This window comes from Hippopotamus amphibius, chromosome 3 (genome assembly GCF_030028045.1).
Source record: "Hippopotamus amphibius kiboko isolate mHipAmp2 chromosome 3, mHipAmp2.hap2, whole genome shotgun sequence".
Classification (NCBI taxonomy): domain Eukaryota; kingdom Metazoa; phylum Chordata; class Mammalia; order Artiodactyla; family Hippopotamidae; genus Hippopotamus; species Hippopotamus amphibius.
In genome coordinates this window covers 156173267-156192901 of record NC_080188.1, presented here as the reverse complement: position 1 = coordinate 156192901, position 19635 = coordinate 156173267, and the positions used below count along the sequence as shown (strand labels likewise).

The window sequence follows — 19635 nt, the reverse complement described above, 5'->3', positions numbered from 1 at the left end:
TACTCCAATATAAAATAAAGTTTTAAAAAACAATAATATATACTACTTATGGTGATATACATGTAGCATAAGAATAAAAACACAGAGAGGAAGCTTGAAGTGATTGCCTTAGAACAAGACAAATGGGAGCAGAGAAATGTTCACGGAAACTTTAACAATAAGATCCGCAATGTTTAAATTCCTAAAAATATTCAAAGGCAAAATAGGCCTCAAGATACCCATTGTTAAATATATGAAATCATTATGAAAGTATGGTCACAATGTATAAAACACGATTCTAAAAAACACAACTATTTGATGCCACCAAAGAGTGATCAAAAGCAGCCAGGTTCTGTGACAAACCATAATGGAAAAGAATATGAAAAAGAACATATATATGTGTGTGTATAACTGAGTCACTTTGCTATACAGAAGAAATTAACATTGTAAATCAACTATACTTCAATAAAAAATTATTTAAAAAAGCAGGCAGGAATTGAAGTTCCCCATTTAAAGAGGAGAACTAAGTGAAATGAGAGTTTGTGTATTTGAATGTATTTGGCCTTTTACCTAAAGGAATAAAGAAACATACAAAGGAAATTTCAACAATAATACCTGTAATGTTTAAAGTTCTTAAAGAGTCTGGGTAATGGCCAAATGAACTTGAGCATGGCAATTATGAAATCTGGACAAAATATTTAAAAAAATAAATAATGATTTGAAGGCAAGGAAGAGAAAACTAACTCAGGCAGAAACAAATCAAAGCTGAAGAGTTTGGGCAGGAGGCAAGCTGCAGGGAGTGAGATCTGCATGTATGCAGCAGAGGTGGTGGGGGGGTGGTGAGGCAGTGGGGGGGACTGGCAGAATCCCTAGGCCACTTGGTGCAAGGAGCAAAAGCCACAGTCTCATTGGCTGGAGAAGTCAGAGAATGGAATTCAGAATCAACAGAGCATCTGGAAAGTGAGGGGCTGCTGATGCTCTGTTTCTTGGCAAATGTGGTGGTTACACCAATATTTGCTTTAGAAAAGTTATTAAGCTTTATATGTATATTTTACACAGTTTTCTGTGCATTGACCTCAATGCAAAATTAAAATAATTAAAAAATTTGTCTCTTGGCTCAGTCCTATTGAGATTTTCCAAAACACTAAAAATAAAAAACAAACAAAAAACACGCATCTCTATTAGAGAATGTCTATTAAAATAGCTATACATTAAGCAAGTTGCAAAACAAGAAGACATCTTGGTGGTCTGAAGCAGCAGATGTCTTAGTAAGAAGGGTTTCATTCACTCACCAGGTTTTTCTGAAATCTACAGCATATTTCACTCTGCGCTCATGAAAACTGGCATTTAAAGAGTTAATATGAACTATTTCAAAGAACTCTGTTTTTAATTACTTAGAAGATGCTATTAAGGTGCTTTACCAAATTAGCAATTCTAGGGAATCTGGTGAGTTCCTTTAGCATGCTTGAGGGATTTCTCTAGGTCAATGAATCAGACCCAGAAATTAACTTTAAGGATTATATGTATTTAGTTCTTTGAAGGGCCTTGAGGAATTCAGAGACTACCTAAAGCTAACACAAAAAACAGAATTTCTTCACTGACCTTAATTTAGCATTGCTTTTATGGAGCCACGACCTTTTTCTATATTATTGCAAAATGTTTCTTTCTTAAAGGTGTGCCCTAGCACAATCCAAGTCTGCCTCTGAAGAAAGTCAGAACATTAGTATGAAGAAACTCTGCCTACGATAAACCAGAGACTATTTAATTTCTATAATCCCTATCAATTCGAAATTTCAACCATAGCACATAAAATCCATACTTGGAAACCTGAACAGAGTCAACTGACCTGAAGGAGAGCTTCCTCCTCCTTTAGGTGTGCTTGTTGCATGAAAACCTGCGGTTGCCCTGGGAACAGCTGGATTCTTTGCTGCTGTAACATGAGCAGAGGTCAATCTTTGTGTTGTATGGAGACCCTTAGTCACTGCGGAATGTACAGCAGTGGACTTTTGTGTTGCTCTAAGATTCTGTATAAGTGAAGATTTTGCTGTGGTGAATCTTTGGGTCGTTGATGAGGCCTGTGGTGCAGAAGCATTTGGCATGATGGGATTCTGAACTGCTGTAGAGAGAGTGTTTGATGTGGGGGAATGTGGGGCTGTTGTGGCTGAATTATTTGCTGTGAAAGGTTTCTGAGGAGTTGATGGGACTTCTGTAGCTGGAACATTTACAGTGGTGGGTTTCTGAGAAACTAATGGGGACTTCGTAGCTGAAGAACTTATTTTGGTGAGTTTCTGAGGAGTTGGTGGGGCTTCTGTAGCTGGAACATGTACAGTGGTGGGTTTCTGAGGAGTTGGTGGGGCTTCTGTACCTGGAATATGTACAGTGGCGGGTTTCTGAGGAGTTGGTGGGGCTTCTGTAGCTGGAATATGTATAGTGGCAGGTTTCTGAGGAGTTGGTGGGGCTTCTGTAGCTGGAACATGTATAGTGGCAGGTTTCTGAGGAGTTGGTGGGGCTTCTGTAGCTGGAACATGTATAGTGGCAGGTTTCTGAGGAGTTGGTGGGGCTTCTGTAGCTGCAACATGTACAGTGATGAGTTCCGGAGGAGTTGGTGGGGCTTCTGTAGCTGAAACATTCACTGTGGTGGATTTCTGAGGATATGGTGGGGCTTTGGTACCTGGAACGTTTACGGTGGTGAGTTCCTGAACCATCAGTGAGAATTTGTAAATTTGAGAAGTGTCTGTGGAGGAAAAACGTTATAAAAAACAATTAGCTAAAGAATGCTGTCCAAGTTAAGATTTAGGAACCAATTGTTTGCTCTATGACTCTTCTTTTCCCCCACAAACAACTAAATATGACTTTTTAGCAAACCAGTTATTTTCATGTACGTGGGTGAGTCAAAAATTATCCGCACGCCAGGTATATTAAAACATCTATAAATTCTATAGTCAGAGTATGGATAATTTTTGACTTACTCTCATATTTCCCAAAGAACTGAAATGCTATACTGTCTTTCCTTTGAAATAAATGATACCTATAGGCAACTAAAGTGGATTTACACAAAGGAGTGTTGAGGTTCTTAAAACTGTTTTCTATGTGAAAAAGGAAACCAGAGTCAGAGTTGGCAGTGATCTCATTCTGCAACACACCCCAAATAAAGATAGTTTTTCTCATAAATTGTCTTCTTCCCCTCATGCCAAGACCAAAGAACAGCAGGATGCAACCTTGAACAAACAAAGATAATCACAACATAGTCCAAAGCTTTCAGGACATGTTAGTGACCTTGGGAAATTGTTATGTTTCGCTTCTTTTTTAAAGCAATAAATTCAATTAGAATAAAATAATGCCCTTTTCCTCCTCTTGTGTTGGTTACCAACTTTACATATGTTAGTTTAGTTCCTCTTTGGATTTTAGGTGAGATAACAAATATCTGAAGTGCAAATTTGTTGAAGATCCTGTTCTGAGAGTCACAAATCTAACGTTAAAAGTTTATGTCTTCAGTGCCTGTTTGACTTTGGGTTGCCTATACAATCTGCCTCATAAGGCAGCACTGAGCACCTAAGCCTGTTTGACCACATACTAGAGACTGTTGTCAACCTCTCTAAGCTTCAGTTTTCTCATTTGTAAAATGACAATTGAAAACAATGTCTCTCAGTGCTTTTATCATTGCTTTAATTTCCCAAAGTTTTGCTACGAGGCGCCTGGAAGTGGTTTTGTCTCATTCTGCTTAGAGTCCTGAGAGCTTTTGGAATCTGTTGGTTGATGCATTTCATCAGTTTGGGAAAATTCTTAGTCATTATCGGAAAGTATTTCTTCTGCCTCTCTCTCTCTCTCTGTCCCTCTCTCCTCTTTTTTATCATATGTTAGAACAGTTCAACATATCTTAAATGTCTCTTAAATTTGATCTATATTTTACATTCATTTTTCTCTATGTTCTTCAGTTTTAATGAACCTTTCTTCCAGTTCCCAATACTGTCTCCTGCTACATCCAAATCACTGTTAAACCTATTGTGCTCTTAATTTTAGATATTATATTTTCCCATTGCAGAATGTCTATTTTACTCCAGTTCTCTGTTGAAGTTCTCTATCTTTTCCATTAGTATCTTAAATATATTAATCACTTATTTTAAAGTCCTTGTCTGCTAACTCAATTACCTAGATCTTTTTATTTGGTTTCCATTTCTCCTAATTTAGTTATAACTTCTTGCTTCTTTCCATATCTAATAATTTTTAATTATATGCCATACATTGCATAAAATTCAGATGATATGATCTTCCAAAGGAAGGGTCTCCTTTTCTGATAGGCAAATTGGTTTGAGGTGATCACATCCTCAGCCTGAGGAGGGATGTGAGCTGGGTTACAGATTCGTAAGACTCAGTCTACTTCTGCTCTTGTCTCTGCTCCGTGGAAGTGGACCTTCTGAGTTTTTGATTTGACTGGCTGGTGGATCTTTATTTCCTCAGCCCTGAGAGACTGTGGGAGATCCAGGTCTGTCCTTTAGCAGTGCCCCAGTCTAGCAATGCAGCCTCCTTCCCCACGCAGCTTCAAAATGAGCTTAAATGTCGTAAGGAGGACAGTGGCTGTTTGCTTGATATAAGCCTCTTCCTGATGGGTTTGTTGTCCAAATACCATAAGGTTCAGGGAGATCTCATTTTGTACTTTGGAAGCTTGGGGTCTAGCTCCCTAGTTTCACCTGCACTCCCAGAAATCGGCAAATGGTTCTTGGGAAAACCTGGATCAGCATTTGAGGACTTCCAATTTCCAGTGCATTACCCTAGTTCACCACAACCACTGAAAGCTTTGCTAGATTCTCTCTTCCCTGGTAATAGTCTTTTATTCAGGGCAGGATGGATCCTCTACCCAGATGCACCTCAGAATGGTTTGCCTTCACTCCCTACCCCAAGGAATTTTAGTTCATTCAACCCTAGTTGCTCCCCTGAGGGAATAACTTATGTCTTTAAAATATGATTTAAAAAGAAAAAATCTACTCAGGTTTTATAGTTATTGTCATGGGAGCATTGGCCTGCCATGACTTACTTGGGCATTACCATAGAGTTGTAAGCTCTAAATAACTGATGATTTAAAAAACAAGGGAGGACTTCCCTGGTGGTGCAGTGGTTAAGAATCCATCTGCCAGTGCAGGGGACACGGGTTCGATCCCTGGTCTGAGAAGCCCCTGTACTGTAACAAAGGGTAGCCCCTGCTAGAGGCAACTACAGGAAGCCTGCACACAGCAACGAAGACCCAATGCAGACATAAATAAACAAACAAACAAACAAAAACAAGGGAAAATAAAAATGAAGTGACTCAAATGGCTAAATTTTACAATACCAAAATTTACTCACAATTAAATTGATTCAAAAATTAAATGAGATTTTCACCACTTATACTATCACATCTCCATATCATAATAACCATTTTCATTAATGGTGCAGAGAACAAAGATGTAATATTGGTGGGACAGTAAATTGGTACAGTTTCTTTGGAAACAATATTGTTAACATGTATGAAAAGTTTAAATGCATATACCCTTGATACAGCAATTACACTGCAAGAAATTTATTGTAAAAAATGTACTTGCACACAGGTACAATGAACAGGTATACAATAATATTTACTGTAGCACCTTTTGTAAAATAATTTCTTAAAAATCTAGAACAAAAACTAAATTCCATTCAATAGGAGACAGGTTAAATAAATAATATATCCATATGATGAATATGATTTAAAAAAAGAAATGTGTATGTATATTTATTTATTTTCTAGAATAAAACACAAAAATTTGTTAACAGTGGCTACTTTTGTGAAGAGGACTAGATGAGACTTTTACTTCTCATTTTATACAATCATCAGCATGGTTTTAATATTACTTCATTATATTTATGTATACCATTTACATGAAAAAACTATTATTAACAAGCAATGGTATTTAAAAATTCATGCTAATAGAATTCAAGTATAATTATAAAAGCAGTATTTGCTTGAGTCAGATTGGCACTTGAAATTTTACAAACTTATATTTATATACTATTTATGTAATTAAAAGTTATAAAAAGCAATGTATATACCCACTAATATAAAATCTTAAAACTGACTAGTAAAAATAAGGCAAAAAAAAAAAAAAAACCTAGGAAAAAAAGTTCATTTTAATCAGGCTTTAATGAGTTCTGACAAATCAACAAGAAAAACATTTTAGAAACCAAATAGAAAAATGAAAAAGGACATGAATAAATAAGTGTAGATGAAAAAAAGCTCAGCTTCATTGATAATTATGATAAATAAATGCAAATAATACATGACATTTTTCACACATCACCCTAAAAAGTTCTAAGCAATATATATGTAGAATAAGGAACTACTGAACCCTGTTGACTTGATCCAGAAGTCACAGTTTGATAAGTAGCCTTGGAACCTAAAAAATTAATTTAATTCCTCAGCCTTATTAATACAAAATTATGGATTTAATTTTGATTTTTGATTTCTTAAAAAGATTATTTCTCAAACTGGATTATTTCTCAAAATGAAAAATACACATACTTCCTAAACTTTGCACTTCTACTTCTGCGAAGTTAACCTAAAATATATATTTACACAAGTACATAAGAATGTATGCATAAGAATGTTCACTATGGAATGCTCACTATGGCTTTGTATTATGTAATGGAAATCCTAGTAGTTAATAATAAACCATAAAAATAATGTGTTCAGAATAAAGATAGGAATCTTTAAAAAAATACTATCCACATAGTATCCTATTACATAATTTATATCCTCCTTTCCCACTTAGTATTTTGCCCACATTTTTTCATATTCACATAATCACATCTACCTTATCACCATTATATGTTGCTAATGATCTTTTTGTACTTTCTAACTGATGATAAAAAATGATTGACAATCTCATGAGGAATTCTGATTTTTGATATTTAAAAAAAAAAACCTAGTCTATCTTCTTTATAAATTTGTCCTCACAATTCTTTCTTCTTTTAAACACTAAACTGTATCAGTGCTTTATAAATCCTTTATGAAATGCTTATGGTCAACTTTCATAAGAGCATACTGAGGGGATGGTTGGAAGATGGCAGAGGAGTAAGACGTGGAGATCACCTTCCTCCCCACAAATACATAAAGAATACATCTACATGTGGAACATCCCCTACAGAACACCTTCTGAATGCTGGTGGGGGACCTCAGACTTCCAAAAAGGCAAGAAAATCCCCATGTAACTGGGTAGCGCAAAAGAAAAAAGGGATAAAAAGAGACAAAGGAATCCTGAGGAGACATGCCCCTCTGGGAGGGGGCTGTGAAGGGAGAAAAGCTTCCACACACTAGGCAGCCCCCTAACTGGCGGGGATGGACAGGGGGAGCTTCGTAGCCCCTGGAGGAGAGAGCAACAGGTGTGCAGAGGGCAGAGCGGAAAGATGCCTACACAGAGGATCGGTACAAAGCAGCAGCCTGAGATGCTAGCCTGCTCACCCACAGCAGCAAGCGGGGGCTGGGCGCCAAGGCTTGGGCTTCAGAGAACAGACACCAGGGAGAGAACTGGGGTTGGCTGTGTGAAAACAGCTCGGGGGGCTAGTGCGCCACAGCTACCTGGGAGGGAGTCTGGGGAAAAGCCTGGGCCTGATGGAGAGGCAGGGGACCTTTGTTTCAGGGTGCTCAAGAGGAGCTTCCTGCTCCGTGAGCTCACAGGCTGCAGAGCAGCGCCTGCACGAGCACCACCATGAGCTGTGGCTGCTAAACTGAAAACAGAGCCTGCCACCACAGCCACCAAGGGCCCTGTGCAAAACAGGTCATTGGCCACACCCTCCCGGCAGCAGGTGCACCCTGCCACCACCAAGGATCCTGCATTTAGGACCAACTTCCCTGGGAGAACGCAGGGCACACCTCAGGCTCACACCAACCTCTGCTGCTGCAAGCACTCCCGCAAATTTCAATTAGACTGCCATATCCCTCCCTCCCTCCTGCCTGAATTTGCAAGTGAGCCCCAATTACCTTCTTTCATCCCTGCCCCCCACACCCTTGCCTGGGAGGGGAACCGAGGCCTGAGAGCAGCCCACACACAGAGATAGGACCAAAACCAAAACTGATCCCTGGGGACTGTAGGACCGAAGAAGAGACAGGGAAACAGCTGCAGGAAGAGCAGATTTAATACCCACAATCAGCTTGATAGACCCTCTGTGGATTACCTGAATAGATGAGTGTTTCTACAGTAGAGGCTATAGACTTAGGAGGCAACTGCAGACTGTAGGGGCAAATACATGCAGGGCTAAGACCAGATCACAGTCTGAGCTCTCCACAGTGCCCACAGCAGGTTCAGAGACATTGGAGGACTTCCTGGTTTCTTTGACTTGTTTCTGGTTTTATGTATTTGTTGGTTTAATACTTACTGTATATATTCATATGTGTGTTTGTTTATTGGTTTGATTACTCTCTTCTTTGTTTTCTCTTGTTTTCTTTTCTTCTCTTTCCTTCTCTTTTTTGTGAGTGCAAGTGTGTACATCTCTTTGTGTGATTGTGACTGCTTAGTGTTGCTTTTATCACCTGTCTTGGGGTTTTGTCTGCTCTTTCTTTTTTTTTTTCCTCTTCTTCTTCCTGCTTTTTCTCCTTGCTAGGCAGCTTCCAGGGTCTTGGTGCCCTGGCTGGGGTTCAGACCTGGACCTCCGAGGCAGGAGAGCTGAGTCCAGAACATTGGACCACCAGAGAACTCCTGACCCTATGTAATATTAATTAAGAAGAGCTCTCCTAGAGGTCACATTCTCAACACTAAGATCCATCTCCACCCAAAGGCCAGCAAGCTCCAGTGCTGGATACCTCAAGCCAAACAACTAGCAAGACAGGAACATAACCCCACCCATTAGCAGACAGGCTCCCAATAGTCATAGTAAGCTCACAGACACACCAAAACACACCAACATACGTGGTCCTGCACATCAGAAGGACAAGATCCAGCTCCACACACAAGAATACAGGAACCAGTCCCCCCAACAGGAAGCCTGCATGAGCCACTGGATGAACCTCCCCACTGGGGACAGACAACAGTGTTAAGAAGAGCTACGACCCTGTAGCCTGAGGAAAGAAGATCCCAAACAAAGTAAGTTAAACAAAATGAGGAAACAGAGAAAGATGCAGCAGATGAAGGAACAAGGTAAAAAACCACAAGACCAAGACCAAGCAAATGAAGAAAAGACAGGCAGTCTACCTGGAAAAGAATTCAGAATAATGATAGTAAAGATGATCCAAGATCTCAGAAATAGTATGGAGGGCACAGATGGAGCAAATGAAAGAAATGTTTAACAGGGAGCTAGAAGACCTAAAGAGCAAACAAACAGGGATGAACAGCACAATAACTGATATTAAAAATACTCTAGGAGGAGTGCAGAGCAGAATAGCTGAGAAGAATGGATAAGTGACCTGAAAGATAGAATGGTGGAAATAACTGACATGGAGCAGAATAAAGAAAAAAGAATAAAAAGAATTGAGGACAGTCTCAGAGACCTCTGGAACAACATTAAATGCAGCAACATTTGAATTATAGGGGTCGAGAAGAAGAGAAAGAGAAAGTGTCTGAGAAAATACTTGAAGAGATTATAGTGGAAAACTTCCCTAACATGGGAAAAGAAATAATCAAGTTCAGGAAGCAACAGTCAGATTGGCACTTGAATATGACACTGCTTAAATAAATGCCACCTCCTGGTCCTGTACAATGTTATCATCCAGCTTCATTGATCTTCTAGATCTCTCTTCAAAAATATACTTAAAAAAGCAGTTCTAAAGATTCTGAGAGTATAGCCTAAGTATCAGAAAGCATTGAGGGAAGAAGAGGCCTAGCAAGATGAAGAAGAGAGCATTTTCAATAAGAGAGAAATTCTGGAGGCAGAAAAAATTAATATAATATAATTCAATGAAGTCAACAGGTAGGCAAGAGTTTCTCTTCATTGTCACAACATATATAATCATTATCTAGATCCCTTAGTTCAATCTAAGATTCCCTCCCAATTAAATAAACCACTTTAAACACTCTTTGTATAAACAAAGACATATCTATATTAACTTACTGAAAGTAACATGGTAAGAAAGAGTGAATTTATATATATTCATAGAGGTCATGTGTGTATTTATTTATTTATATGTTACCATACGTTCTCCACATCAGTGTTCTTCCTTTTTGGAGGTCATCAACCCCTCATAGAGTGTGATGAAAAATATTGTATCCCCCAGAAAAATGCAAATATACTTATGTACAACATTGTACATTCATTTCTCAAGGAGTTCATAGACTCTCTGAAGCCCATATAGCCACCTAAGGGTAAAAATAAAACAGAAATATAACTGCAAACTGATTACCTTTGCATTCAGGTGGGGGGTCACTCCACTCTCCTTGGTCATCTTTTACAGTACAATAGATAGAGCTATTTCCATGTAGGGTGAAGCCTTCCATACATTTATATGTTACAGATTGTCCATATGCATAACTGCTTTCTTCATCTTGAATCATTCCATGGTGAATTTTTGGTGGTTTTGGACATAAAATTTCTTTAAAAAAACCCAACATATTTTAAATTAAACTTCTGAAGTATTTTTATAAACAAGTAAGACTAAAATATGTTAAAGATTTTATTTTAAAAAAACCTCATTCTTCTAAATTAAGGATTTTCATCTTAGAGGTGAGATGAAAGCAGGGCAGAGACTTCCATTTAGGGAGTAAATGGACTTGGGTTTAAACCTAAGATGTACCCTTCTTCTTAGACAGAGCAGAGAAGAGGGCTCTGCTCTTCATTCCAGGGAGAAGCGATGCCAAATGAAAGGAGTTGGGAATGTAAATGGCACGCTTGGGAAAGAGGAATTTTGGATACAGCAAAAGATTTTAAATGTCAGGATTAGATTTTGACTTTCAGGATAAAAATTTTTAAGCGTGTGTTAACTCTTGGCCTTTTACTTAAAGTAAATCTTACTGAGCAGCTGATTTTGTAAAAAAAATACAAGCAGAGTATTGCTCTTTATATTATAAAAAGAAGCCTCTCCCTGGCAGTTGCCCTGATAAAAAATTCAGTGGTTCCACATTCTCTGGAGCTATGAAGAAAGTTGTTTTTCTTTCTTTCTTTCTTCCTTTTCTTTCCTTTCTTTCTTTCTCTCTTTCTTTCTTTCTTTCTTTCTTTTTCTTTCTTTCTTTTTTTTTTTTCAGGAAAGCAATGTGATCACATATGAACTTCAAATTATATTACATCAGATACTTTTAAGTACCCAGAGAATACTAGCAATTTATGAATTACTTTTAGGCCATTGATCAAAGCAAGGAACAAGAACAAACTAATCTGATTTACACTGGGCTCAGTGGGTGATGACAACATATATTACCACCATCAGTTCAGTTCCAACATTTTCTGAGCACCTAATCCATACCAGCCATTGTTCTATAAATAGAAGTGCAAAACCAAATAAGATACAGTTCCTCTGTCTTAAAATACAGTGGAAAAAAGACATTCAAAGAGATCATTTCAATACAAAATGGTGAGGATTATCACAGAAGCATGCACAGTGGTGTGGAAAGAGGGGACAGTTAACCAGCCTGGGGAGTCAGGGAAAGCTTCTAGAACTACCAGATCAAACCCTGAAGGAAAAAACAAACAAACAAACAAACAAGCAAGCAAAAAAGGGGCTGAAGGACATTCTAGGCAGAGGCAGAATCATAAGGAATGGTGTGGGGGCATGAAGAAGCCTGAGGTATCCAGACAACTACAGCAGTTTGCAAAGGATGAGGGTGAGACATAAGCGTGGAGAAGTAGGCAGACCATGGCTAGCCTTCTATCCTATATGAAGGAGCTTAGACTTTGTACATGATGAGGAGACACTAATAAGCCTTAAGAAGGAAAGAGACAAGTTGCATTCATGTTTCAAGTGGATCACTGGGTAGAGTATGGATGAAACATTAATGGAGTGTAAGAATGGAGGCTGGAAGCCACTGCAATCAGTATCACTTCTGAACTCGAGCAAGTGGGACTCCTGCCCTAGCTCCCACATCTTAAAAGGCCATGCTCTGGCCCTCCTCTGGCTGTGCCCCTCTCCACCAGGTGGGGAATCTGCAGGGCTGAGGCGGTATGCTCAATGAGAGCTCCTCGCCCACCCCATTCTAAATCATGCTCCAGGAACTGGCTCCCAGAACTCCCTGTGCCAACACCCCTTTCAGGGCTTCTCCTGGTCCATGTTCTTGAGGATGGTCTATACTGCTGATGTGTCCACCTTTAGGCCAAAGTTCAGTGGAGTGGGGACAAGGGTTATAGGGGACATGACTTGGGTGTGTAGGCTAAGCTTTCCATGTACACGCATTAGAGACCCCTTACAGTGCAAAAAGGGGGCACTGACTTGAGAAAGGCTGGGCCTTAGGCCAGCAACCTCCATTTAAACTCTCATCCTGGACCCTGAGAGTGTTAGGGGTGGCCCTTATTGCAGTAGTCCAGACCAGGGATAATAAACTATATTGAAAGTGTTATAGATGGAAGATAAAACACAGGTTTGAGAACTATAGGCGGGTGAGTCAAAAATTATCCGCACTCTGGTTATAATACAACTTCTGTTGGCCGCACTGTCTTATCCGCGCTTTCCGTTCAAGGCTACTGTCTCCCCAATCACTGTAGTGCAGGTGTGAACGTGTTACATCGGTTCATTTTGTAACTGTGGTGCGAGCAAAAATGGATGCCGCACTTATGATCTGCATGAAAGGAGAGCAGCGTAGAGTGACTTGTTTTTTGTGGTCTGAGGGTGTACCTGATGCTGTTATTTATCTGAGACTTTGTGCACAGTGTGGAGAAAGTGTTTTGTCACCAAGAAGTGTGTATGGATGGATAGAAAAGTTCAAGGAAGGTCACACAAGTGGTAGCCATCAAGAAGGAGCCAGATTCACTTCTGATGAAGAAGTGAAGACAGCGGTACATTTGTGGCTTGCAGCTCAGCCGAAAACATTTTTTAATGAGGGAATACGAAAGCTTGTTGATGATGGACAAAGTATATTGAAAATCAGGGAGATTATGTTGAAAAATGATGTATTTGTCTTCTCTAAAAGTTAATTAAAATAAATTTTACAGCCAGAGTGCGGATAATTTTTGATTCACCCGCATATTAAGGAGCTAAAGGAAAATGATTTTGTGATTAGAAGTGAGAGGTTAAGATAAAGAGAGGGGCCTGGGACGACAGATATTATATAGCAGGGATTGATTCCATGTACTAGCAGTCAACTAAAATTATTTTTGAAAATGAAAAAAACTGGCAGAGATAGGAAAACAGATCTGACACTGATGCTTTGTTCAGAGGTGAACAAGTATCACCTCTGATTGATGTATAACCAAGGATAAATTTTGAATATGTCCATTGTTCATTCCTCCTTTATATCCACGCCTCCATATCCACACCCACACGTGGACATCAGTGCTATCTTATGTGTTGATAGAGGCCAGGGCTGCATACTTGAGGTAAAACAGCTCATTGCTTAAGAATTTATACTTTCCGCTTGATGTTTTTGGTACTGTCGAAACAGAAAAGTTATGTGGAAAATCAACCTTAGGAGAAGCTGGGCTTTAATAGGGATTGCCGAAGATACTGGGGTTGCTGAGGAAAAAGGGCTCTTTCCTGTAGGACACAGATGTCAGTGGTTGCTGAGTTGCAGAGACAGATAAAAGAATCAAAGAGGAAAATATGAACATCAGGATGTTCACAGCAGAGGTGAAGATACCAGACAGAGAGCAGGACCTGGCCTAGACATAGGCAAGCACAAAGAGAAAGTGTGTTTGCAGTGCCAACGCTCTTCTATCCTGGAATACGTGCTTGGTGTCCACATTTCTGTACAACTCATGACAGCAGTTGCTTGTAAAGATATTGGCCTCAACTGGGAGACTGCTTGTCCAGACTCTGTGACAAGTTGTTGCCTGTGTCAGAGAAAGATATGGTCCAGCTCCTGCTTGCTTTCCATATTTGCTTTACTGTCATTTACAGCGTCCCTTACAGGATGGTGGAAATAGGAAAGGTGATGGTGGGTTGTAATGATGGATATTTGAAAATAATGAGAAAAAGGGAGAAATAGTAGATATAGGAGGGTGGGGCACAAGATGGGTGGGTGTGGCTGGAGTAAACTGGTTGGCTGGGCTTCATTTTATTTGTCTTCCTATCAGTTGACCCCACACGTTCCTTACCATACAGTGTCAGCCAACAAATGCTTGCTAAATTACACTACATCTACGCTAGTTTCCTGCTTCTAAAAACCCCCAACACTTGAGCTGAGCAATAATTTTAATGACAATGAGGGAAATAAAGCCAGTTTTTTTTAAATGTTACATATATTTACTCATCTCAATTTTCAGGAGACATATGTCTCTAATGCACATACATTTAACTTGATACATCCCTGCAGGAAATTATCTCTGTGACCCTATTCCCCCTTGAGAAGATAAGATTTTCAAGTGCAGAAACCATATTTCTTCTTTACTACATAAGCTTATTTCTCTAATGATAAAAAAATATATGACACTTTAAAACATGTCTACATAACTACCTCAGTTAATAATCCTTAAAGGAACAGGTAGGCAACACTAGGTCTTAGAAGAATTATAGGTTCGAAATCAAGAGATCTGGGTTAAATGCCTTCTTTTGCCACTTATATTGGCATACAGGATCAAGTCATATAAACCCTCTGATCAATAGTATTTTAATCCATAAAGTTAAAAATTATGGGGAAAAAAAACCCATATCTATTTTACTGTTAGAAGGAATGGTAAGATGACCTTAGTTTGCTTTTAATCCTTTATCCCCACAGTTAATAAATTAAGAAGCATTACTAATGAGATAAAAGCATTAAATTAAACACTCACGCATTGAAAGGTGAGGGTACTACAAATACATACGGTGGGTAATTTTTAAAGAGCAGAAAGCAGTTTATCATTGATTATTCAGTTCCACACCTGAGTGCCTAGAATTTTTCAGTCTTACCTTGGCATTCTGGAAATTGATCACTCCATTCAACCGAATCTCTCCCAATAGAACAGAAACTAGAAGTTGCACCAACTAATTTGTAGCTAAAACAATGAGGGAAGAAAAACAGGTAAGTTCCATTCATACATATTTGACTTCCTTTAAATTCTCCAGAATATCATCTTAAAATATTTATTATACCAGTAGATGCAGACAAAACAATAGCTAATAAAAGTTCATATGGAAGTTTAAAGGAAAAGAAAAAAATTATATCTAAAAGGGTGACATCAAAGAATAAAAAAAGTATAAGACAGGCAAAGTATTTTTGATTTGGGTAGGTCACATGTTAGAAAATGTTAAAGTGTTTTAAAACATTTTTAAAGGATACACATGCTTAAACATTTTCTATTTCTGAGTTCTACAAGATCAATATAGACTCCATAGACTAATAGAATGTACTCATATTTAAAGGGTTCAAAGGACCCCCTGATTCGATATTAATGACATTAATGATCCAAACGTGTGTTTGTTAGTACACGAGACAAGTGATACTGATAGTTTTATAAAGAACAGGGATACATACACAGAATAAAATATCATAATTCAATTTGCAGATACTAAATGAGAAAATGAATACAAAGTTTTTAGCAGCACCTGAGACACTGACAATACTCAATGAGTATGTTTCTTTTCACTGAATAGAGAACTTACAAAAGATCTTAGGTCAGAATGACATTTTCACACTAGGAATAATTGTTTTTAATTCATGATATTTTATAACAGATTGTTTGCATATAGAAAAAACAAATGCAAATTCACTTTTTAGGTAAAGACTGGTTTCATATTTAACACTGAAAGGATTTCATTTCTCCAAGGATCATCAACTTACCACAGGTTTTTCCCTCTACAAATCACATTTAAAATTTTATAATGAGTCACATATGTACTGAAATCTAACCTCCGGGAGAATTTTGGTGGTATTATAAGAAATCTTCCTTTCTTGCCCCATTTTACTAAATTTAACTGTGATGACTTCATAATAAAGGATCTTTGAACAGAGGGCTGGTTTTATTGCTACCTGCTTGTAAACACTGGCCACAAATCTAAAAGTGTCCATCTTAAATCCTAATTTCTTTTTCCATTTGTTAAATAAAGTGTCTCATATGTCCAAACTTACCCTGTGTTACACGAAAAATAGATGGACGATCCGAATAATATGCCCTGTGTTATATCGATATTACCATTTTTTATTTCTTCAGGGTAAGGACATGATTTTTCTAGAAGAGAATATGAATTGATTTTTTTCACTAGGTTATCAGGCACATCTATGCAAATTCATCATATGAACCATTGACATTACTTATCCTTAGACTATTTAAATCATAGCTTCATTTTATCAGTTTCAAGAAAACATATTTAGAATACACACTTATTTTATTTTAGGTAACCTTAAATGTGAAATCGGTAAGTAAAGTAATATTTCTAGCTCACAAGTATTCAGTCTGCCTAATTTAAAATAAAATAGTTCCAATGGTTCATTTAAGAATCATTCTAAATAATAATATATACACATAGACTTCCACTGTGAGTGAAGAAAGAAACACTATTTTCCTCAAACACCATATGATTAAGAATACTCTTTAAAATTATACTCACTTTTACAAAATTCATCAGGTTTGGACCACTTAAAATTCTGAAGGCAAGTTAGTTTTCCTGAGAGAGAATGGTCCCTTCGGTAGCCCAAACGGCAATCATATTCTACAGTGGAACCTTCTGGGAAATAATTCTGATTGCTATAAGACTTTTTGAGAGATGCAAAAAGTAGCCTGGTTGGAACATCACAGCTACCTAAAAGGTATTAACAAAAGTAACAACAAAAAAATTAATATCACTTTATTTTATAATCTGTGTTTAATCATCTGGTCCTTATATCACTCCTTTTTCTGTACTTCTCTGTACAAATTTGGTATTTATGTTAATGTCACTATGGCATTGACAGTGTATCAAGCATATTCACATGTAAGTTTTCATTTCCTAATTGCTAGAGGCCTGTGAAGTAGGTTTCGTACACAGAAGTCACTATGCCCACAATTTAGAAAATGTAACTCATTTAAGTTGGCTGGCATAGTTCTGGCACTGACTCAGTTAATGCCAGTTCCCTTGTAGCACAGGGGTAGATGAGAAACTGTATTTCTAGATCCCTGGGCTAATATCCTGGACAATAATAATAGTTAATAATAGGTAATATTTACTGAGTACTTCTAAATGTTTTACACATACAAACTCATTTAATCCTCAGAACAACCTATGGGGACAAGGATCAGATGAGCCAATGGTGTACATAAAAGTATTTACAATCTGTAAATACACAGATGTAAATTTATAGTGGCATGGTATAGTGGAAGGGGTATTGGATTTACAGTCAAAAGTCTCAAGTTTCAACCCTGGCTCTCCTGCATAAGGAGCTCCTGATCTCAAGGAAGTTGTTTAACTGGGGGCTGCTTTCTCAACTGTAAAATGTGGATTAAATCCCTAACTCATCCCAGGGAGTTGTCTGAAGGGTTAGATGAAGTACTATATGCAGAAGAGTTATAAACTCTAAAACATGATACATGTGCAAAGACTTATGTACTTCAGCCTCCTGCCTTGTATCATGGATAGATAAAAACAAAGAGTTAAAGTTGATTTCACACCTGATTTCAAAAACTACTTGTGGCAGTTTCTATTTTCACTGTAGCTTCCATTGCTCCAAGTTGTTCAAAGGCAGGAATCAAGTCTCTATCTTTACTTGTATATATCAAGGCTAATCTAGGGCTATGCCTATAATGATAGATTTTGAGATACAAATTGAGACGTTTTAAAAATATCACCACAGAGTTGTACCGGGTAAGTCCTACTTTACAAAAGGAAATTTAAGAAAACAGAGGGCCTCTATTACGTGTCTCAAGGTAATAGCCAAACATAGTTATAAATAATTTACTCCCTAAACAGTACCTATTGTTTATTTTCGCTATCAATCAATTCAAGAGCTACAGTGTCAGGGGGAAAAAGACTTAATGAAGAGCAGGACCTATTCCCGGAAGTAATGCCGTCAATTAGCTAGATTGTGAAGTGCCAACAGTGCCAATTAACCCTGGGGATTAATAATGCTAGAAAACTATCAATTACCAGTCACTCCAAAGAGGGTTAAAATTAAACGTAAGAAACATTCCATTCCCATAACTTTTCTAAAATGAAAGGAAAAACTTACGATTACAAAATTCTTCAACCTCCGACCACTTATTATCCAGACAGATCACCGAGTCGGCCTTGCCAGGAACTTTTACAAAGCCCTCATTACATTTATATGTTACTGTGCTTTGTTCAGCAAAATTTGTACGGTCTTCCAAAGCTGGTTTGGCATTAGCTAAGTCTGAGGGAGGGCTGCAGTCACCTAAGGAGGAAGAAAACAGAACTAAAGGAAATACCACTTTTCGATTCATAGCAACATTCCTTTCCCAAGACGAATAAGGGAAGCAGAAATGGCTTTGTATGCCCACATAACACTTCCATCCAATGCCGAGCGGACATACCAAGAACTTGCTAGGCTTCCTGTCTGTCAATTAATTCTAGACTAAAGTAGTCGAAAATAAACTCCTACCCTTCGTTATCTAATGTGTGTGTGTGTGTGTGTGTGTGTACACACATGTATGTACACATATATACATATATGAAATATATATAGTGCTTTAGACTTTTCACATAGATACTGTTGCTAGGCACACAAGAAAGACAGAGACCATCGTGGAACATTACACCTGGAGGAGATGCGCACGCTTGAAGCTCCGCGTCTGTACACGATTGGACCATGTCGAGAGGTGAGAGTGATCAACCATGTGGCCTCCCACCCTTCAGGAGACGCTGAGGAGGCACTCTATCAGAGCCCTACCTTTTGGCTTTCCGGTGTTTGCTCCCTCTACTTTCCACGCCTCACTGCTAAAACCCTGCCACTTGGGATCCAGCACAGCAAGCTTCCTAACTGCCGGCTAGCGGCGAGAGCCTCTTCCCTCCCCCAGGGATCGCGGCTGTTGGAGAGCTGATCCTTAAAGGTAGAGGATTAAAGGATCAATTAGCGACGCCCGCGTTCCTCACCAACCCGGGTCCTCAGACTTTTCGGTTGCCAAAGAGACGGGCCCTACCCTCCCACACTGCCTAAAGGTTTAGCCGCAGGGGTCCCTGACCCCCACTCACCCGCCGCAGCCGGAGGACGCAGGAGCAGCAGCAGCAGCAGCGGCGGGGCCAGCCGGCTCAGTGGGCGCCGTACGGCGGGGGCGCTCCGCTGCGCGGGGCTCATGGCGCGCGGGGACCGGGACCCGACGCCGGGACTCCGCGGCCTCGGCGGTTAAGACCAAGCAGGCTCGAGCCAGGAGCTGCAAGTAGGAGCAGCGCCTGGCAGTTCCGCAATTGGAGTTAAATGAGCGCCTTGGGCGGGGCCAGGGCTCCAAATCACCAAAAGAGGTGGGTGGAGAAGGGCTTTGCTCGTACCAGGTGGTGGGCGGGGTAAGGGCTGGGGCTCCTTTGTCACTGGCCCCAGGGACCCAGGAAGGAGAAAAGAGGGCTCCTGGGCGGGGAGAGGAGCTGTCTGGCGCGCAACGCTGGGACTCTTTCTTCCTCTTTGCTAGGGTGGGGCCTACAGTAAGCGTCCAAGTGGAAATATAAATATC

General features: G+C 39.2%; 1 protein-coding gene across 9 annotated transcripts in view; it reads right to left on the bottom strand.

Annotated features, from left to right (window-relative positions):
• Window positions 1–19398, bottom strand: part of CD55 (CD55 molecule (Cromer blood group)) — a 30045-nt gene extending 10647 nt beyond the window's left edge. For 3 of the 9 annotated variants that reach the window (XM_057728249.1, XM_057728248.1, XM_057728250.1), the window contains exons 1-7: window positions 19163–19398; window positions 18183–18365; window positions 16589–16780; window positions 16110–16209; window positions 14951–15036; window positions 10322–10510; window positions 1826–2713 (exon numbers count right to left, since the gene is read on the bottom strand). In XM_057728249.1, coding sequence (XP_057584232.1) covers window positions 1826–2713; window positions 10322–10510; window positions 14951–15036; window positions 16110–16209; window positions 16589–16780; window positions 18183–18365; window positions 19163–19265 — 1741 coding nt within the window. In that variant the 5' untranslated portion in view covers window positions 19266–19398. The remainder of the gene's footprint in view (window positions 1–1825; window positions 2714–10321; window positions 10511–14950; window positions 15037–16109; window positions 16210–16588; window positions 16781–18182; window positions 18366–19162) is intronic. The other 6 variants (XM_057728251.1, XM_057728252.1, XM_057728254.1 and 3 more) reach the window with 6 other exon arrangements.
• Window positions 19399–19635: the final 237 nt, after the last annotated feature.